This window comes from Pomacea canaliculata, linkage group LG14 (assembly GCF_003073045.1).
Source record: "Pomacea canaliculata isolate SZHN2017 linkage group LG14, ASM307304v1, whole genome shotgun sequence".
NCBI lineage: Eukaryota > Metazoa > Mollusca > Gastropoda > Architaenioglossa > Ampullariidae > Pomacea > Pomacea canaliculata.
In genome coordinates, this window is record NC_037603.1 from 14,392,771 (window position 1) to 14,415,106 (window position 22,336).

At 43.1% G+C, this 22,336-nt stretch overlaps 1 protein-coding gene across 1 annotated transcript in view; it reads left to right on the plus strand.

Annotated features, from left to right (window-relative positions):
* The window catches only part of LOC112554820 (fibronectin type-III domain-containing protein 3a-like), an 87,327-nt gene that overhangs the window by 49,721 nt on the left and 15,270 nt on the right, over positions 1-22,336 (plus strand). The window contains exons 3-15 of the mRNA XM_025222873.1: positions 2,242-2,411; positions 6,296-6,497; positions 12,365-12,511; positions 17,927-18,054; positions 18,464-18,612; positions 18,961-19,020; positions 19,522-19,663; positions 19,863-19,916; positions 20,275-20,399; positions 20,788-20,950; positions 21,405-21,491; positions 21,726-21,864; positions 22,030-22,095. Coding sequence (XP_025078658.1) covers positions 2,242-2,411; positions 6,296-6,497; positions 12,365-12,511; positions 17,927-18,054; positions 18,464-18,612; positions 18,961-19,020; positions 19,522-19,663; positions 19,863-19,916; positions 20,275-20,399; positions 20,788-20,950; positions 21,405-21,491; positions 21,726-21,864; positions 22,030-22,095 — 1,632 coding nt within the window. The remainder of the gene's footprint in view (positions 1-2,241; positions 2,412-6,295; positions 6,498-12,364; positions 12,512-17,926; positions 18,055-18,463; positions 18,613-18,960; positions 19,021-19,521; positions 19,664-19,862; positions 19,917-20,274; positions 20,400-20,787; positions 20,951-21,404; positions 21,492-21,725; positions 21,865-22,029; positions 22,096-22,336) is intronic.

Below are 22,336 nucleotides of genomic sequence, written 5' to 3' on the forward strand. Positions count from 1 at the left end.
GCATTAGAGAGACTCATGGCCCCATCAGCCAACGGTCCTCACATTAAAGTCTGTATTAACGTCAGACTCCCATGTTGTGCCCATCATGTCGCGTGCAGCTTCTTCTGCAGGACACGCACACATCTCGCACGCACTCATCCTCTGCCAATTCCTTCATTATGACAGCAGGTTGGAGTATCAGGACCGCGCGAAGTGGGTGAAACAAAAAAGCTGACATAGAGAATCCGTACTACTTGTTAACAAGTTTGTTGTTGTTTTGGTGTTGTTGTTGTTGTTGTTTTTTTTTTTTTCCCTCTTCACTTCCCCCCTTTGCATACGTTGTCAGTCATCCTTCATCATCCTGCTTCCTTTGATTGCTTTTCTCTCATTCCTCCGACATCGTCTTTACTTTCCCTTCGATGCCTCCATTCTTTCTGCATGGAAAGCTTAATGTGGAAATGAGGGAAAAAAGACAAGATTGAGGCAAGTGCTCAGGGAGGAAACAAGGTATCGGAAGTCGTGTGAACTCGCTGTGGCTGGAGTTGGAAACAGTCGTGAGATAGGGTGGCAGCAGTGTGTTGGCGAGTTTTGCGAGGACGAACTCGACAGAACGGATCTGTTAATGTAATATCATAAAGTCGTAAACATTGCATCTTCCACTCTCCCGTGATCAACGAAAGAATTAAGGACGTTTCAAAAAGGACATGCCAGACAGGACAATGGCCAGTGGCGAAAGGATGGGACCAACAAAAACAAAGGGATTCATGTCTTTTATCTAACAGCGTGAAAGCTCGAAGATCAGGCTTAAATAGTTGAAATACATTTTCAGACGCCAAAATCGTGAATTATATGTACAGGAAATGTTTTGTGTGAAAAAAAAAAAAGATTTAAAGTTGGCCGCCTTTCGGTGCTAATACACTGGAGTTGGAATCATTGATAAAATCCCGTTTGTTTACGCGGAGAGGGAAATTAAGTTTAAAAATACACGCGAGGACAGACTTGTCCCGTCCAGAAACAGGGTGCTGGCATTTGGAGCTCCTTGCCAGATCTTGCAGTATTGCGCACTGGCACCACGCCATGGCCAAGCTGTTAGTATGCTTTGTTGGTAAAGATGGACTTGTCAGACTTGTGCCTGCTTCTACGCACCTTGAAGCTAAACAGGTAGACCGCTTACCTACATAAACCACTCTCTGTTGTTATTGTCTACACATAGCCACGCCCGCTCTGTCAGTCTGCTATTTCCGATCTGTTCGTCCGCTGCAGACTTTGTCCCCTGTCTTTCAATTCCAAGGCCTGTTACAGATGCATCACGATAGTACGAGATTACACGGAAGTATAAACTAACGGATTTTGAACTTTCTGCCGTCTGTTTTCAAGAAGGGACAGGGTGAGACGGGCCATGTGCGCGTGCGTTGGGCGACGCCCATAGACTGGGGCAAACGTCAGGCGCGTGCAGGCTTCTGGCAAAACCTCAGACAAAAGGCGGAAGCCTGATTGGCGTGTGTTTACTTACTGCAGTGTTAGTGCTCTTACCTTGATGACAGGAGGTGGAGGGAGAGAGAGAGAGGGAAAGAATGAAGAAAGAGAGAGGACTGGCTGGTGTTAAAAAGTTCTACAACTGGGCTGCTTTTGATCCCTCCCTAGTTTTTCTTGGTCCTGTTAAGACTGTGTGTTGATGTGGTGTGGTGGGATAAACAGTATTGTAATTGGCATCCATGCTGACACAACACTTTCACTTCTGCGTTTCCGGTTCTGCGAAACTTGGGTGCCAGAATGATGAAACAGACTTTCTTCGGGGTTTTTTTCTGGTACTGGGTTTGACGCAGCTGTCTTTTATTGTTATGAGTTTTACAGTTTTTCTTGCCCTACATCAGCGCTTGTTAGTTTTGGCCATAGCCTTCATGATGACTAATTTTTAAAACTTTGTTTTCTAGTTTGTTTCATACAACACAGATGTTGCTGACATATCAGTCATTCTGTAGCAGTTTATTAACTTGTTTTCAAAATAAAGGTATTCAGTAAACTTATCAGCAAATCGGTTGGGATATGAGCCTGATGATGTCACTATTTTATCGACTATGTTATGTGCATTTTATATCTCTATATCTTTGTTTGTGTTCTAGCATTGATCGCTGTAAAATGAGGAAATGCGTTATACAAATCAACTTTATTATTATTTTCGCAGGTGGAAAGCCTTGCACAACAAAATTGAAGACATAGAATGTGTTCCTGTGTTAATCTTTCCTTCTCTGTACTCGCCAGGGCCCGCCACCGTGCGGATGGTGTCCAGTAACGGCCCGCCCGTGCCCATGCCCATGCAGGTGCCACCCGGCCACATGGTGCAGCAGATCGTCGACGAGAACGGCATACTGACGCACGTCATCCTGTCGCCGCAGCCGCTGCCCGGCGCACCCCTGACGGTAGGATATTACGTATGTATTTAGCCTCTTTCCTTTTTCAGCTCACACACGTGGTGCAAGCCAAGCTTCCCTTCACACTTGTGTCTGAGCTCGCTCCACGTGTCAACCCGTTGCTTAGTGCCCTGCCTGCTTGTGACTGACTACCAGCCTGCTGCAACGTGTCATGTACCGGCCTGCAGTATAGACCTACATATATATCTATCTCTGGCTGTCTGTGTGGCATGCGCCTAACTGCCCCACCACCTCCACTGTCTTGTGATTACAGCATGTTTTAGCAGGTAACAACAATCCATTCCCCTAGGCTGTTGTAGGCCACAACCCTGTATGTCGCTGTTAAGCTGGGGCATGTTCGTGACCAATTACATCTTTCTCGGGGAAGGGGTGGGCTGGGGGTGGGAATGGGTAAGTGATTGGCTCCTAGTGTGGCCATGGCTTTGGTCGTGTACTGTCCTTCTCCCGAACCATGTAAACCTGACCCTGTTGTTGTATCCCCTACCTTTTTATTATTTTATTCATTTATTTTTTGATTGTCGTATCTTTAACTATTGTAGGGCGGCAGGTTTTGTTTGTCAAGAATAACGAAAAAAAAAAACAACAAACAAACCCAACAGGTTTCAGTCTGTTTAACTGTCTCAGTAGTTGCATGTCCTTCGTTGCCTCGATTACTGTCGGAGTCTGTACCAGTTATTTTGTAAACGTTTGGCAGAGTAGCGTAGTTGGGACATCCTGGGCGTCTGTATGCGATTTGCTAGTGGGTAAGTGCATGATTGTTTTGCATTATGCCATCGCATTTCAGGGGAAATAATTGCCTGAAGCACGACCCCCCTCCACCACCACCACCTTCCCCTAACCCCCTCCATTGCCCGCATGGTTATCGGTGAGTGAACGACGCATGAAAACAGTAATTTAAAAAAAAAAGCATGCAAAGCTTTGAATGAAGAACGGGCATCTAGTCTAGAGTGACCCTTCGTTCAAGACGATAAAGCAGTGGAGCGAACAGTGTTAATGTTAAAGACGCATAGAATTCCATGTTGTTTTGTTATATCATTCTAGTAAATTATAATTTTTTAAAAGGTGAATAGCACCAATACATGCTTTCCTCTTGAATATAGAACATGGTAGAATGTAGAGTGGTCAGACATTCTAAATGTTTCCCACATACCCATTGGTATTGTCAAGAAGCTGATAGCCGGCACTGGCTTTTGAATCCGAAGGCTCGTTGTTACTGTAGGTGGGAAAGGCAGATGTGTGAGTAGAAACAGTAAACAGATTGTAACAAACACTTGCAAGGAAGCCTGAATGGAGGCAACTCGGGGTGGCACAGGGAGACCTGTAGGGGTGTGGGGTCGGGTGCAAGGTCGCTCAGACATATTCAGCAGTAGGTGAGTGCTAGCTGGTATGTCTGCCCTCGGGTAGCTTGTCACACTCGACTGACGATTGTAATGATCGGGCTCACATCTCGTTGCCAATCACACTTCACGCTGAATGTGACCATTTCACAGGGCTGGCCGTCGGCGGTTATTCACGTGACATTACCTGTTTCTCCATAAAATAGTGGAAACACTTATCAAATCAACCAACCGACCGAAAGGCCTGAAACTGCTGGCACGAAAGTACCGTAAGTTTCGGTTATATCGAGCACATCTGTTTATAAGCCACACTGTTAGCGCTTTAACATAGAACTCGTCGAAAAATTAATCGAAATCAGAAGAACCCGCAAGAAAGCCGCATCGCAGGGTTTTAAACTACTTATAACCCGAAGTTTACTGTAGCTTGCAGTCGCTGTGCTCACGAAGCACGAGTTCAGAAGGTGAGGCGGCAACCTGCAGTCTCGTGCCACAGTCACTGAGCGTTGCCTGGGCGTCAGTCACACGAGGTTTTTGTCTCAAGGAGAATTAAAACTTCATTTTTCTTTTATTGGTAGGAAGAGTAACATTGATTTTTCTTTGACCATATTGGTTTGTTTCGTATTGAAAAAGATAGTAGCTAGATAATCGTAAAGGTAGTGTGCCTGGAGTGCAAAGCGTTCAGTGATCAAATCGTCTAATACTAAACCCCATTACCTGGTTAGGTTCAAGCTTTATTAATTAAAGGAGTAGTTGGGTACAATTTGTTTCTAATGATCAAGTAAAGCTCAAGATACTATTTTTTCCAAATCTAGATCGATTCCCCCATTCCGTTCTTGAGAGACATTCCAGCATGCACAGAAAGAACTCTGTAACTCAGACGTTAGAATAGAGGATGGATACATTGAAAAGTAACCCCCACTTCCCGCCCCCAAATCCAAAAACCTTTTCTCATAACTTTTCTTACACATTAATGCAGAACACAGACTTCGGATTCGAGAAATGGGATCAGTGTCAGTTGCCAGTGTTAATTCAAGTGCATGTTTTGTGCTTTCCACCTCCCACGCCGTCCTTCCTTCCCCAAGCCTCCTTATTGTCATTGTGCGCGACGCAGTCTGTTAGAACGGAAGTGAGCCTGAGTGATTTTTCCTTTACACTAAATAAAAATAAAATGAAATATAAATAGCGAAAGTAATATCAAGCCTGAGGGAAAACAGAAAAAAAATCGTTGAATTCAAGTGATCCGTAAGGCGTAAACAGTGTGGAGGAATAAGCAGGCTCGCCCACCCCAGGGTCGACTTGCTGCAGGCGGTGAGGCGGTGGGAACACAAGATTCCGAGGTAACTTGCGCTTCATCGCCGCTGACCTTACCTTCCGCGAGCGTTGTGACCTTTGACATTACAACTTTGACTCGCATGTTCAGTCCCGATAACTAAGCTGCGCTTCGCATGAAGGAACAGCACTTGGCACCTGGTGGAGTAGACAGGGTCTGTGGCTCACATGTACCCCCATCGCCGCCTGCGAAATGAAAGTGAAGTGGACGTTGATGTACAGCGATCGGGTCGATTTGCTTGTTCTTGTCGAAACGTGCTTGTTGAATATGTGGCAGTACTAGACAGGGTGAACCACATCCTGTTTCATGACAACTTGCGGCTTTCTTTATATAAAATAATCAGCTGCGCTTTTCAGGCTCTCCACTTCGCCTTTTTCTCTCTGTGCGAGCATAGTGGGGCCCACGACAGCAACGTGTTTACAGGCAGGACGTACAACCGCCTGTTAGTATTGTGCAGGCACGCCCACAAGCTGAGGTTACTGGGTGCAGAAAGTTGGAAATAGATTTGCTTGTTGCATGCTACACAGCACGTGCACTGGCTGTTTTGGCGGTCTACAGTCTTTCACCTCCACAGAGTGCACATCCTCCCGGACGTGGTGGTCACGCTTCAGTACCACGCTGCGCGGGGGGTAACTTTGGCACTGTATTTAAAAATTAATCTGCCAGGGGAAGAGAGAAGGAGAGTGTGTTTGTGCTCAGAATAAGAGAGATTAAGTTGTGATATTTTTTAATTCACATTTTTCATGAAGTATTCCTACGTTGTCACCTACGCTTTCAGACAGTGTTTATTTCCGGCGATCTCTAAAGATGAGCACTCGGACCACCAGGCTACTTACTTAGCCGGCCATATTTTCATCGCGTATTTCCCCTCCGCGATTTGAAACAACTATTGTGATATCGATATAAGCTAAAATGTATGTTGCAGGAAGTGGAGATACGATGTTAGAAAGATGCCAGAGATTATGTGGGTTTCGGGACAGGTTCTTGCAGTATCCTTAAGAAAGCGTTGAGCTGTATGCTAGACAAAGATTGGTATTGTGATTGTTTTGGATATATGATACCCCCACTTTTTTATTATTATTATTTACTTTTCTAAAGCTGTGCAGTGTGCTTTTTCGGTAGATAGTATGGAAAGTAAACAAGTCTGGTTAATTCAGATTTGCGTATTTCTTAGAGAACTGGCTTATAGGCAATGCATTGATGTCTTATGTGTGCAGGGCGGGCCTAGCAACGCCACACAGTATTACCCGGCACCCTACGCTCATCACTACCCTTCTGCACCTCCTCAGTACCCGTCTCATCATCACCCTCATCCGCACACTGCCCCACATAGCGTCCACCCGCACATACATTCGGGTATGCCCCATATACCGTCCGCACCCTCTCACGCCTGCACCAACCATATCCCAGGCCATCCCGGTAAGTATACGCTGTATGTTAGACCCTTTCATTCTTTTCCTCGCTCTTCTTTCATGGTTTCTCTCTTTTTCTCTCATTTTCTGGCGCGCGCTTCTCTATGTGTGTGTGTTCTTAGCTGATTAAAACCCCTGATGAATTAAACTCGCCTTGATGTTTTTCTTTTCTCAGCTGATTTGTGCTGATAAAACTTAGCACCTGACGTCAACGGAAACGTTTATTTAACCGTCTTCGCCAGCGCTGCCTCCCTCCTACATTTATCTCTCGTTGTCGCGTCGCCCGCAGAAGGTTTATTGTCCTATCAAGAGGGAGGCTATTGTGCCAGGACTAATATATCGCCAAACGCCATCACCGGAAAGTGCACAACACATTTTTTTAAAGATGTTTTTCCAGGACATGTTTCCAAACCCTGTTTCAGGATTTAAAAAATGTTTGTTTACTAGTAGCAGTACAACAAACTACTTAAGTAATCGTATATTGCATGAAGTGTGCTTGAAGGCTTAGACCGATATTAGGACTGAGGCCAAAGAAAACAGCTCATTTTTTTTTTCTCATCGCTTTCATCGGGCTCGATAAGTACACTAAACTCCCTCCGCCGGGTCAAATTCATTCTTTCCTGCCGGATGGTGAAAGTTTATAATGTAATTGTCTCAACACACACTTTTCCCTTGTCTGTAGCAGTTCATCTGGTCATATTTCTGTGAAATAATTACACCATGGCAAAAAGATACATCGCCTCCCTCCACAGAAAGAAAAATTTTACATGAGTCATCAAGCTTCTGTAATGACAGTTCCAAAGCAACTGGAGAAAATGTTTTCTTTGGCAGAGAAAACGGGAAAAACGTTATTTCTCTGAGCTTGGCATAACCACGCAGGTTTATTTGTTTTATTGCTTGTCGAAGAAAGAGCGGCTGTCGTCGGATGGAAATAGTTTCGGCATTTCAGGGTCACCCTGATTTTGCGGGTCGCTTTTTAAACCAGGGATTGCATGTAGAGGGGTACTTGTCTATCAACACACACAAGGTCAGGTACAGACACAGAGATGACTATTTGAAGATGATTTTCAGCCGTTTTCATTGGTTAATAAAGCAGAGGTCCCTCCCCAAAACGCATCAAGAAAGAATCAGAATATTTTTGTTGATTTGTATTAACATTCTTTCCATTTCAAGTTGGGATGTTCGGTACAAACTAAATAGTTTTTAAAATCTGAGTGAATAACATCGATCGTTCTGGAGATCCATACCTGTCAACATGACCCCGCAAAGGTCAAAGGCATCGAGTGTGTAATGGATGCATTTACGATGTAGAGTATTTGGAGAAATGAGACCGGAAGTTGATCAGGTGTGTCTGTGGACATTTATGGCGTCAAAGGAGGTCAAGGAAGAAAAGCTCCAAAGTGTACTAGCGAGCTGATGATGGGAGATTTGTTCGCGGCCACTTTGGTTCCCTCCGAGCAGTTGAAAGCAAGGCTGCCCGGATGTACATAAAAATGTGAGGTGCATGCGCAAGACCCTTTGTCTGATGGCCTGTCTTGTCAGTGCCCGCTGTCTGAGCCGTGTGACCTGTCGTGTGACCTGTGGCTGGTGGACAATGTCGCCCGCTGCGCTAGGCACACTACAACAAGCAGGGGACTGGGGGTTGGTTTGAGCTGTGCCCCTTGTTGTGATAAGGGGGGAATCAATAAAGGTCTTCTTGTGGACGGAGGCAGTTGATGTAAACTGTCACATTTATGGTAATATCGGAAGAGCTGGGTTGGAAACAACTTTTGTCTTTTCATTTCTTCCTAAATATTTAGACGTGATGGATGTGCTTGTCATCACCGACACCTTTATATATGCACTTGACACCCGTACTTGTCCATAAAGATGGAAAGCGCTGAAACTCCAGACATTTAAAATTTAGATATCGCTTCTTCTTTCTGGTCGGCCGAGAGTGATTGTAAGAAGGTGAAGACCCTTGAGAGAGATGTGAATTTACAGCCACCCTGCACTGGGTGCACTCGCCACCGCAATCTCTCTCTGTGAAGTGTCCAACGGACCTGGCGGAAGCTAAGCTAAGTTACTATTAACCGGGAACAATCATCTGGCGTCAGCCAGGAAAGCATCTTGACCTTTCGACTCATCCGGGACATCTATTCATGTTGGGTACTCGGTGAGGTCAACAGTCACTAAGACAATGAGGGTGGGCAGTCACGCATTTCATGTCAAAGGTCAGCGTGGATAACGGGGCTAGTGCACTTCTGCTCTCGACCCAATTGCACAACAAGATTTATTTTCCCAGGGTACCGCGTAGGGCAAGAACCTCGTAAGATTGCCTCGTTTAGCTTAATTTCGGACACAAGACGCTTTGAGGCCTCTCGTAGACAGGAATCAACTGCCATCTGAGCTGTAGTAAGCATGACAGGCTGGAGGGAAGCACGACTGGGTGGCTTATGTTTATTGGTGTTTGTTGCTGTATATAGCTACAACTGCAGCGTCACGCCATTGGAATGCCGGACCGTTCTGCAAAGTACATACCTGCACACCTGGCGCGAGCGCGCAGGTAGAAAACAAAGCTTGGCGCTGTGAAGGCAGTCGGGGACAAGACGGCAAGGCACGCGCAAGCTGGGGATAACGAAGAGAAGACAATGGCTTTGCTGTCTAATCGTACCTGTAGCAGATTCTGAATAAGGAACTGTTGCCAGCTGCAAATTCCAGTGTCTTCATTATCATTCTCCATTCGGTTCATCCTGCGGTCTGTCAGAGAAAGAAACATCTGCACATTTCCTAACTTTAGATTTTTCACGTACTTTTTTTTTTTTTAAAAGCTTGATCATCCTTCTTATCGGATTCATTACAAAATAGCAAAAAATAAGACTGGAGTAATTAGATTGCGATATGTAATAGTCCCTGAAGAGTAAAACATTTGTAAGAAAAACAGTTCGGCGAGTGCCTCCGACGTCTAACAGTCTGCTTCCTTATTGAATACTTAGCTTTTTTCCCAGCCTTTAGCCTAGTAGCTCAGAGAGGACCTTGTGTTTGCGTAAAAACGGGGAAATTCAATTCTAGCTGCCTCTTGGGAGAAAAAGACTGTGGGGTTGTATTACGGGTTTTCGGGATGCTTTTTTTTTTCGTTTGACGTGCGGGAGCAATAAGCCCTCGGTTGTCAGACAGACAGGCACTGAAAACATTGTGAAAGTCAGCCTCGTTTTCACGGAATTACAGAATAAAGTCAGTATTCGCTTTAGCTGCCTCGCTAGTGTTTATGGGTATATGGCTTTCTTCTCCAGCATGCTTTGAATCATCTGGGTAGGACCCAGACCCTGCTTGTTTAGGGACAGCTTAGCAGAAACATCTTTGACCTCGGGCATCCTTCGGGGCTGAGTATTAGACTCTTAAACGAGCGTGCATTAGTATTATGCTTATGATGTGTGTCCCAATCCAGACTTATGCAGTGTTAACAGAATCTGTATGTGGCATAAATCCGAAGGAAGCAATGTTCAGATTAACAAATATTACAATCATATGTTTTCGTTTATTGAAGAGCTGTCTACGCATTAACCTTAGTTTGAGAGCGTTTTTCCCCCCATCATTTCCTTCCAAGTTGATAAGCTCTTGCTTATTTGCTCAAAGCTGTTGACACTTTGTACTCTTACGTAATATTAAACTAATGCAGGTCGAGGACGCAGGGTCGAGTGGTTCAGTTCACTTCTAGCAGATCACTTGGGCCATGCGGCCTTCTGTTGTAGCCCCCTTTTTTTTTCAATGCTTGTTCTCCAGGTAAACTTGACCTACGAGGGCAGTAGCTCAACGAACTTTCATGTCAGACAACATTCCACGCAGAACATTATGTCCGTTATGTTGTGGCCTCTAGTTTGCTGGAGATCTCACTTCCAAAGACGCGGTACACCGTCCGAGAGCAGCGCGCAGACGGCAGATGTTTGTGGTCACAAAAAAAATTACCTTTAGACGAGAGTTGACGAGGGTGCGTAAATTAAACAGTTGTGTGCGTGCACGATGAGCCCTCAGACCAGCAGGGGCTGAGTGGTGCGGTGCGATGTTTGATCAAACCCGAGGTTTGGAGGAGGGAAGGAACACGCCACCCGAGGGGCTTGTGGAAGAGATGCGAGATACGAGGATCCAGCTTCTGAATGTTGTCGGCGTTACATTCCTACGTCACATAAAATCACTTCATGAAAACTGAGATTTGTACAATCCTTGATCACAAGTTTCTGTGATCCCTTGTTCCTGTCAAGTATACAGCTACGTATAATTGCTAATTGTTGCGGGTTGGGGGCAAGGTAAATTGACGGCTATCTACTACAGAGAATGTCACTGCCCTAACGAGTTTCCGCACATAGGTCATGTTGTAGAACACCGTGATCAGATTTATCGGGAAGCAGATCCATTGCAAGGAATAGTCAGTTTGCTGGATTTGAATGCAGAGTTGATTTGATTCATTCTGCTCGTGTGTCTTGTCATAAAAAAAAAAAATGCAACACGAGGCCGACGCCGTTACAGTTTTGAAGTCACTGCAATATCTGTTGCTTACCCTTACCCCACCCTCCGTTGTGATCGCTGTTCGCGGTAAACCGAAACTCTGTTGTTGTTTTTTTTCTGAGAACATCTGCAAGTTCTTTTAAGCTGATTTCTCGAAATAGCATTATTGTTTACGGCTACAATCTGGTGTTTGTGCGGACGAGGAGGGGGAAAACACTAGCTTGACTATTTTGCGCTTGGGCATAACTTTAGGCAAGTTAAGGGGATGTGTTGTAAGAGTTCAGTATGTATGTGTAGATATCCTCTACATACCTTTAACGATATAGGACTATGGCAGTCGTTGGACATGACTTTCATATGTAAAAAAGCTGCCACTGACACAAATTCGACAACAGGGACGTTAGTGATTGACACACGTTTGGGTCACATGATACGTCTATCGCTAACTTTGCCTTATCAGATGACCTGTCCCTGTTATCTGTCAGTGATGTTCAATTCTACACGACTAGCAAGAAAATGGCAATGTTTGGACTTTAAAACTTCAGGATGACAGTCTCGTCTTCGACATGTCATAAGCGTGTGCATCTGAATGTCTTTACATTGTTTTCGATTGGGATCGAACGCTTGTATTCCCTGGGGACAGGAGGAGGAGACGTTATCACTGAGGTCCTTAACGACACTTTTATCTTCTATCAGGGCGACCGCGTGTTTGAGGCGCGGTCCTGATGCACCACGGCCCTACTGAAAGTTTGGGCTTCAGCTTCGGAAAAAAAGTGGGTGGCCTGCGGTGTGAAAATGCTTCGTGGCCTGGCGTTTGTCAGCTAGAAAGGCGGTGGAGATTGTCTTTGATCGTCCTTCTTCTGCTTTTGATGTCAGCCAGGCCCCTTAGCCTCGTGGTTGAGTGCTGCCAAGCGCTGTAAACACTTGTCATGTCACCGTAGGCGTCTTTTCACCCAGCGAGCCGTGTCATTGTCAGTACGGGGGGGCCCAGTACCTACCTGACTGACGTTTGACCCGCTGCGATCGTGTCCTGCTTGTGTCAGAGTTCAGCTGCAAAAACAGATTTCCTCGCCTTCCCTGCAGGAAGGAACGTTGTACCCTATTCCGTTGTCGGGATCGTGTGTGATGGTGATTGATGTACTCTTTCAGCTGTAACAATGCTGAATTCTGAAAGATGTCTCAGCAGGTATCACGTTTTCACCTGGCTTGTCCTCCCACCCTTCCTTACCCCGAAGTTTCGGTCGTTAAAAATGTTGTGTGTGCAGTGAGTTAGAGGAGAGAGACAAGTTAAACGCGCCCACAACAAATCAGGATTGATAGTTATTGTGCTGATGTTGTTATTGTTATATTGATGTTGTATTGTTATTGATATTGTGCTCATGTCTGTTGAAGGTGCCAGTCCACCGCTCAACTCACCGGAGGACCGGAACATTCGACAGAGAAACAAAGTGCGTAAGAGACTTCAGCAACGGCGGACTCCCGAGAACTTCTACACACAACAGACTCGACCCCAGGCAGGCAAAGACGGGGTGGAGGTGGGTAGGGTAATGCGAGCGAAAGCGGGCGAGAGTGGTGGTGGTGTGTGTAAGGGGGTGGGGGATGGTATTTTACGCCGAGCCAGCAACTAAGGCTATATCACAGCAAGGCAGCCAACCCTGTAAACTGATGCCTACATGCAGAAAAAGAACAGCTTGCCCAAGACGAGAGCTGAACCCAAGACAGCCAACCCTCACTGTCTTGGTGACAGGCGCTAACCGTTGCGCCACCCGAAAAAGAGTTGAGAGCATTGATTTTAAAAAGATCTGCACCCAAACCTGCTCTTTTCATTTTTGCCATGATGCTCATGGGGAAGATGGAGACTTTGTATGCAATTAAACTTTTTTTCTTCAAATATAAATGCAATCATTCTTTCAGCGGGCAAGGTCATGTACATAATTAAAAAGAAAATTCAACAACAATACTTCATTACGATCGCAACTGTTCGTAGCTTTGACACGAGAATCTGTATAAACGCATGCGCGTCAGTGCACGTGCGCACACGCACATCAAGAATTTAAAAAGTTATTTCAAAGCAAGGTGATACTCCTGAGAAAATACCTTCCCAGGAATTTTCTTTTGCGGTTTGAGGGCAGGAAGGGGCTGTTTGAAAACTGGGGCAGCTTGGGAAAGGATGCTTGCGTGAACGTTGGTGGTGGTCGTACAAAGAGGTGCCGGCAGCTTTCAGGGGAGGGGCTTAGGGTTGGAGACGAGGGCCAAATGTCTGGAGAAGGTATTATGATGTTTGACAGAAATATGATGCTGATGAAGGCAGGCGTCTAGCGACTCAGCTTTTTTTCGGTTATTCTGTTTATCTTTTGCATCGCCGAAAGTCAGATTACATCAGTTACTGCTGTCTGTCTCCCCGCGACTCCCCCTCTCCACGCTTTTTGTAACTCGTGCACTTTGAGCGTTGATTTTTCTCTAAAGCCTCGATCTCAGACTCGGACATATTTGTGTTAATGGTAATACAGGCTTCATTCACAAGCAGAGGTAGTGACGGTAGTCTATCGAAGTTCAGTGGAGATTATATATATATCAGTCCAAAATTTAAAACATGGCTTCTGGAAAGTAAATTATGTGATAGCGCTGTTCTTGAAAACATCTTTAATGGATTCTCAGCTTGGATTTCGAAGCATGCAACAGGAGATGTAGTCGAGGGTAACCGCATGATCTGAGGCTATGCCGTGATTGCCGGATAAGGGGGCGGGGCGGCAGAGACAGGGGAGGCAAGTCGGAGGAAAAGCGCTGGTAATTGTGTTGTTTGCCCTTGCGGCCCTATTCCAGGGGCGTCTCTCAGATAAGTGGAAAGCAAGGCGTAAAGCACTCATGAAAGCCAGAAAACAAAGAAGGAACGCAGAGAACAACTTTGTGCCACTGGTGATGTTCTCCCTTGACCTCCATCGACTCAAAGGCGCTTGTAATTGTCTGTTTTTACCTAAGCTGTGTGCACCTTTTGTAATCTACAGAATTAATGTTCGGGTTTGACGGGAGGTGTGTGTGTGAGTTGCACAGATTTATTAGGGTGGAGTAGATGATGTTGAGATTAGGGGTGGTGGTAAAACATTTGTCAGGTAAACACATGCCGCAGATCCGCGACTCATCTATTCAACTGTCGGGGCTCACGCATTTCTTTCCAGCTACAGCGTCAGTTCACAGGGCTGGCCGTCGGAAGTTAGGGACAGAGGAAAGCAGACAGCGAGGGTTAGTACTGATCCGAGGCTAGTGGTAAGAGCAGCAACATCCAGGCTAAAGGTTCAGGTTCGATACCCGTTAGGCGCATCATATTTCCTTTTTCCACATCCCTATTCAACCCAGTTCTTGAATAAGGTGGGTACCTGACCCCTAACGTGGGTGGGGAAGGCAGGGTAGCGAAGAGCACCGCTCTCGCTGAAAGCTGCCAGCGACCGAAAGATTATTTAACTACCTTGAAAGGGTTTCCCTCGATTACTGCGGTTTCCAGTCACCACTAGGTGAAGGGTTTTCCTATCAAATAACCCAAGCATCCGCATGTTCATGTTAAGATCATATATTCTCTGTGGCAAGGCAAAGTTGTATCGACTGTGTCCGTCGAGATATGTTTTTGATGCTGTTTTATTTGTTCTCTCTCTTTTTCTGGAGACACTGGCTGAGTAGTTATGTCCATATTGTTGTCGATGCGGTCTCCGCGCCACAGCTTCTGCAGTTTCTAGTCCTCCGCTATGCTCAGCGAGGCCCACCCACACACGTCCGGCACTCCAGATTGTCTCAAGCTTGGATTGTTTTAGAAAGCCGATACTTTTTGGATAAGCGTGATGTACCCCAGGGTATTAGAAATAAACACACACTACAGATACTTGGCAATGCCTGAAACAAATTCGCTACAAATGGAAACTATTCAAGCCCACCCCCAGATAGGCGAGAATTGGGGTAGGTATGTGTGGGGTGGGGGTGGATGAAATAACAACAGCAAAAGAGGCAAGAGGGCGTGAGAGAAAGGCTCGCTGTTACCTCCTTTTTGCCTGCCCCTTCCCCTTCATCTCTTGTTTGCACAGGAGGGAGAGAAGAAGACACGAGGAGGGAGGTTCCCCAACCCCACCATCCTTTGTCTTGCCGCCCCCTTCTTCGCCTCATGGTTGTTTATTTGAGAGATGGAAGGTTGCGGCCTCCGCCCATCTTCAACTTTCTGGATTCCAAAGAACTGATGTCAGTGTTTGTGACAAGTTTAAGTTGGTGACAAACTAAGAGAACAGCGGTGGTGGTGATGGATGTAATTCTAGATACATTAACCGCGACAAACCTGATGACCGTGCACACGACGCTTTGATCCTCTTGGTTCCTTCCTTGCATTTTCTTCTCACCCACTCCCAACCTACCCCTACCCACCCGCGTCATTCCAGCGTCCTTGTTGTGAAGGGAGTGGCAAATTAACCGAATGTTTTCAGCTGTGAAGGCTTAGAAGAAGGGTGAGGGGAGCACAAGGAGGCAGCCAGATGCGGCTGCATTCATCATGCCATCATGCCTCACCCCAACCCAATTCCATTTCAGCCACTTTTCCTGTGTACAGACGCCACTTTAGAGTTCCTTAAGGAAACTTCCCCACTCCCTACCACCCCTATTCTGCCTCTCAACCTACCTTCTAAGCATTGTTAGCAAGACTGACATTGTCAGCAGTTTGCATTCAGGCTCCTACTACCGCCTCTGCTTAATTGGAGCGAATTTTGCTGGGGTCAGCAGATCAGTTCTGGAATGCAGTTGGAAATGGATGTAAGGGTGGGTGGTGGTGCACTTTTAAGCTTTTGGGGAAAGGAGGTAGTCTGTCATCAGCAGTTTCCTCCACTTTACATAATCTGATGACTCAGGTGCCAGGAAGATCAGGTGCTACAGGGGTAGAGCGCATTCTGTCACATTGCAGTAAGGGTCAGTGGGCCTTGGGTTCAGATCTTGTCTGGGGCACACTGCTCTTTCAGGGGACATCTTTTTACAGGGCTGGCTGCTTTGTGATACAGCCTTAGCAGCTAGCTCAGCTTAAAGCTGGAACACATCTCCCACCCCACTTGCACTGGGCATCCTGCCTACACCACTGTAACTGTTTAGACAGATTTTTAATGCAGTCTTTAAAATGACCAGATTTTTTGCATTTGATCCATTTAGCAATTGCTTTGTATGAAGAGTGGATTTTTGTTTTTATTATTATTATGTTTTTAAGAGAAGAACTCTACCCTAGTGAAGTAACTTGAATTGAAACTGGTGTTGTATGGGAAGGTGGAGCATGAGAAGAAGTGATACATGGCAACATTTTCCAAGTAGTTCCCAAATTCTCATTCACTCATTTTTTTTAAACCTCCTTCAAACTACATGTTCACGTCCATCTTCATCATTAGCTAAATGATTCCTCTTCCAAATCATTAGCTTTCCTCTCTTTTTGGCTGGTCTATCAGTAGAAGATTCAGTCTTTTTCTTTGGAGACATTTTGGAGGGCTGGAGGTGAAATTCACAGGGTAAAGTTGGCGCGAGATATGGGTGGGACTGTCTCTGACTGGACTGTGACACATACAAGACTGATGAGAAGAGGAGGAGATTAGTAATGGGTACATCTAACTGCCAGCTCCACAGATGTTTTTGGGTGTTGCATGTGTTGCGGAATCATGCCAAATGAGCCTCGTTCATCTCCTACCCCACACCCCTTTTTTTAATGCTGCACAAATAGTGATTAAAGGGGTTATAAATCACATAGGTTGTAAATCAGGAACTACCTGTACTAACAACATTAGATTAATGTAAGATCTTAGCTTACACTTCCATACAGGAAAACAAAAGTTGCTGTTGGTAAACTTATTTTAACAAATTGCTGTCCTTGTGAGACATCTTAGGTAAAGATAATTAAACAAGTGTTGGATAATGGGCAACACCACTCTTATCAGTGGCACCATTCTATAGGCTCCTGCATTTGCTGGGTGCATTAGTGTAAATTTATAATCCTTGGATGCTGATGCAAATCGTGAAATTTTTTTAAAGGCTGAAATGGAAAATTTTTTAAAAGTATGCAAACAGAGTTTTCTTGAGGTGTAAGAGAGATCCTAGTGAACCTATCCAGTTACTCTGATGGAGCCAAGAAAAATCAGATCTTAGCTTGACACTTTGTTTTTGGAAAAGCAGTAAAACAGTCTGCCTCCTTTCCATATTCTGCACTGGGTCTAGAAACTTGAGTACAAACTGGGCAATAAATACAGGAGTACTAGACTACTTGCCAGAAAACATGTCTGTTAAACAACACACTTACAAACCTACATACACATATGTGCACGTGCGTATCTACACACACATCACTTGAATAACATTGGAGGTTATACAAACCAGCATGTGGTCCTTATCTGTAAGACCCATATTGTCAGAAGTATCACTGAATCACTAATTAAAATGAATCTTTTACGACAGCTAGTAGTTAACATAAGTAGTGAGTGATAAGTCTCACAAAAATGGGCTGCAGATCCATGGTCTTAGGAAAGTAGTTTGTGAGGCACACATGTATGATTTCACATTTGCCCATACCATTGTGTAAAACACTTTTGAAACACATTACTTAGATTTTTATACTGTCCTTTCTTCTTTTTGTTGGTTTATATTGTTAGTGGTGTTATTGTGTCATCTGGGGGTCTTATTTTTCACCCTTTCCATATAACTCTTTCTCCTGCTGTGAAATAGCCTGAGTTGCTGGCAGACGTACAACTTTAGCAACCAATCATCTAACACCTATGTATAAAAACACAAGTATCCAGGATTTACATGAAGTGGACAAGACAAGCTTGTGTCTCTCAAGAAACTTTTTCATTTCTAGCTGTCATTAAGATGCTTAGAATGACCATTGCTATTACAATATGTTTTGTACTCAGTGTAAGACAAGTGCAAACTTAATATTAAAAGTGGTTTGTGTTGCAGTAAATGGGGAAGTAGCTCATGGAAATGGTGGCCATGGTGGCAGTCACATGATTGTAGAGAACGGTCCAGTAGAACCTGAGGACAACAGCCTTATAATTCAGAATCTGTCCAGCATGCTGCCTCCTAAGGTTGTTCAACTTATGCATTGTTTCATTCACTGAGTGGGACACTGGTTTTATTTAGAAGATTGTTTCAATAATTTCATCAGCTTCTGCTGAGAACCCTCATTTTTATGCAGGGTGATTTAGGGCATTGGTTAACAAGTGCAGGCTTTTAAAAGTCCAGAATGCCTAACAACAGTTATTCATTATGTCAGTGTCACATTAATATGTAAACCTTTGCCCTTGAAAAATTAAACAGCGGGTATGCACGCTGACATGCAGCAGAGGGAAAAATCTCAGAATTCTCTGAAATATGGAAGGATCTTTTAAAAATAAAACCTTTGACATTTTATTTTGAGAGTGAAGTTGTTTTCATTATTGAAGGCATAATGGTATGACTGCTGGAATTTAGCAAGTATTTGTGATTGGCTTGTAGGTGACAGATATAGAGGCTCGCAGTGCTCTCATTCAGTTAACACCACCAGACTGCGATGTTCCTGATATGGAGATGGATGTAGCTGACTGCAAGTATGAGCTGCTGCTTTCTGACAAAGGTCGTGATGCCAAATACAAAGCAGTGTTTTGGTAAGATGCCATATTTCAGTCTTATCAAGGCTAAGAACATCAGTTTGTTACATAGTTTTTGTAGGAAAAAATATATTGTAAGTGTGCTGTTACTTGCTAGCTTCAGTTATTTAGTTTTATTCTGTGTTCCAGTCTTTCTTTTTTTCTCCTTTTTCACTTGCCTTGTCTGTTTTGCTTTTACCTTGCTTGTGAACAAACTAGAAATTTTATTTTTAATCTATTGTCCATGTGGTGAATATGGTTTGGACAGTTTTCAAAGATATACCTATGTGATTAGCCTGAAATATAAAAACCAAATTAATTGTTCTAACAAAGGGATGTTTGCTGATTTTGTCATTTATATTTCAGTGGTGATGCAACAGAAATCACACTGAAAGACTTAAAGCCTGCAGTAGAGTATCATTTAAAGTGAGTGTGTTGTTGGTTATTATGTTCTCCTGTCATATCCTATCATCTTGTGAATGCTTGACAAAGAAACATTTCTTTATTGTTGGCATCATCATCGTTCACATTTTGTATTGATAAAGCCTCGAAATAAAAAATTCCCAGAGTCTAATTAAAAGAAACAGAGCATTTCAGATAGCATATTAATGATTATTTTTTAATCCCAATGTGACAAAAATGATTTTCATGAAAAAATTTTTGCTTTTTTCAAATAGCGCCTTGACAATTTATAAACAACAGCATTTGACAGTCAATAGGCAATATTTTCCCTTATTGGACAACAGATATCATATTTGAATATTGCCTTTCTTTAATTGGCATGTTGCGATGTGTTTTTTTAATAGTAGTTCTTTTTTAAATCATAAAATCATTATTTTATATGGTGGCCTAGTTGTGTAGTAACTGTTCTTGCTCTCCGAACATAAAATGAAAAGTTTTGTTGACTATGCTTTATGTGCTGGACAGGGCGTGTGCTTTGCTAAGTGAAGAACTGAAGGGTGTTTATACAGATCCTGTGAGTTTTCGCACAATAATGTGTGAACCAGACCGCCCACAGCCCCCAAAGCTTTCAAGCAAGACTAAAACCTCTCTGTCCCTCAAATGGAATGTGAGTTTTTCAGTTTATATATTTAAAAATTCTCAAACTATTTCTTTACTTCATTGGAAGATTTCAGGGAATTTTCTCTTCTCACAGCTATTTTTGTCTTCTGTCAGCATAGGAATATACCACAATTGAAGACATCTTTTATTAATTTTGAACTTTACATGATCATAAATAATTTCTTGATTATTTTTTTGTGTTGCAGTCAACATGTGAAAATGGCTCCAAAATATCAACATATTCTCTAGAATATGATCAAGTATGTATAATGGAGTCTGTTTGATTTTAGCAAAATTTCCTTTTACCCGTTTTTCACACAGAAATTTTTTAGTAGGGCTAAATTTAAATCTCTCTTTTCAGACTCTTCAAATTTGTAAAAATATGTTTTTAATGGCACTGCATTCTTCGCAGTGAGCCAGTGTTTTTGCTTGTTTACATTTGATTATAAAACAGAATTCACAAAATGTTAAATATATATATTATCCTTTTTTAATTTAAAATGTAAGGTTGGTTTTGAGGCAAAGATGCACTTCAGTAGGAAATATTACAATATCACTTTGGCAAAAGCAGATTGTCAAGCTATCAGCATGTATTGGAACAAGCTGTGTTTTCTGCAGGGCCTGGGAGATAACTCCTTTGTGGAGATTTATAATGGGCTGAGTCGTACATATCGTGCTAACCGCCTCAATGCATCCACAAGATACCTCTTTCGCCTCGCTGCCATCAATGGAGTTGGGAAAAGGTGCGTACAAAATATTCACAGAAATTTAGTATACCATAAGGCTCTATATTGTGTCCAGTATGGACTTAAACTCCCATGCCTCAGCTGAAATTCATGCTAAATAGCAATCCCAAATATATCTTTATATTTCATGAATGCACATACCTATCACACATTTTTTTCTTCTAATGCTGGCTGCACAGAATGCAAAAAATACATGGGTCTCCCGTTGAAGGACTTTGTATTTGTGATTTCATTAACAAATTGAAGGATGGAAAAATGGTTAATATAAAGAAATATGAATGCCTTATATCAGTCAACCAAAAACACTCAGCAGATTTTCCTGAAAGTTCATCAGAATGTTTTAATGAGCATTTTTCCATGTTCCTCTCCCCCACTTACTGTTTAGTTCGTGGAGTGAGCCAGCTGCCTTCTTCACTAGTGGCAGTGTGCCATCTCAGCCGGACCCTCCCATGTTGTCCGAGCAACTGATCACTTCCTTAACACTTTCCTGGATCAAACGGCCAAATGACGATGAGTTTTTGCTTCAAATGGAGGACGAAGAAGCAACAGTAGGTTTATAGTTTTATATATATAGTTTATAGTTTTGGGTTTTTCCTTTCTTTAGTGGATGATCTGGCAAGAACTGTGTGTGTGTGGACAAGTAATGTAGTTGTTCTAAACTCTGAGGTACAGTTTAATTTTTTTTATGCCATGCTTAAAATACAGATGCCAGTGTTTCTCTCGAGAATCTTTCAGATTGCTTTGGTGTTCTTGCTTATTACTTTTGCTTAGTATTTTTCTTAAAAAGTATTTTGTTTGTACTTAAAAAGAGCAGCCATGGAAATGATTACATTTTGTTCAAATGAGATAACCAGTTTGATTATGTTGTCTGCAAACTTTTTTTGGCAGAAAATAATTATATTGTACTCGGCTGTTTATCCTTAGTGTCTGGTTTGTACTTATGATATAAACATGCAGCAAGTCGCAGTCCTATTTTTTGAGTCAGCAGTGCTTTTATTTCAGGGTCATGGATTTATGCCTGTATATAATGGTCCTAACCTGTCCTACTCCATACACAACTTGAGGCGGAACACAGAATACAAGTTCAGAGTAAGACACTTGAAGCTGTGAAGATGTGAACTTTTTCATCTTTCCATGTTGTTACTAATGAGAAATCGTCAGAATATTTGTTTTGGAGAAGAGAATGACATCAGTTAAGTCAGTACTTACTTTATAGGCTAGGTCATATGCACTTAACAGTCACAAAGTTTAAACAAAATGCTGTGATTTTATATTTGTTAAAATTGGTCTGAAGATGGCATTATAAAATTGTGTACTTGGCAGTTATCAGCAAAGAACGATGAAGGACAGAGCAAGTGGAGTGATGTAGTCAATTTTAAAACCCTGCCTGGTCGCCCTGCTGCACCCAATAAACCACAGATAAAAGGCAAAGTCCAAGCTCACTCTTTCCGAATCACATGGGGTAAGTTGTGTTCAGTAGCTGATTTTATTGAGCTATGCTGGATGTGTGCACATTAAGCTTGTGTGTAACATTTGTGCATGTTTCTGTCTGTTGCTATATTATGAACATAGTTACCACATACCCTTTGGTATATCAGAAGTCTTAGTTTCTTTGGTTTGTCTACAGAACCCCCAACTGATGATGGTGGTGCTGAAATTACAAAATATTTTGTGGAACTGGATGATGGACAAGGTGTGTAACCTGTTATTTTGACTTCTTAGTCCTTCGTAGTACATGAATGTTTTCTACTTGATCACCAGCAAAACAACAAATATTGATAAGTTTTATATGTGATAGCATAATTTCTTTTATGTTGTGAAATGATGGTAAGCTGCAGCACTTGAGAGTCTTTAGTACAAGCTTGTACTTGTATGACACTGTGCTTCTAATATATATTAGCAAAATGGTCATCATAGTGCTCGTCATTTATTCG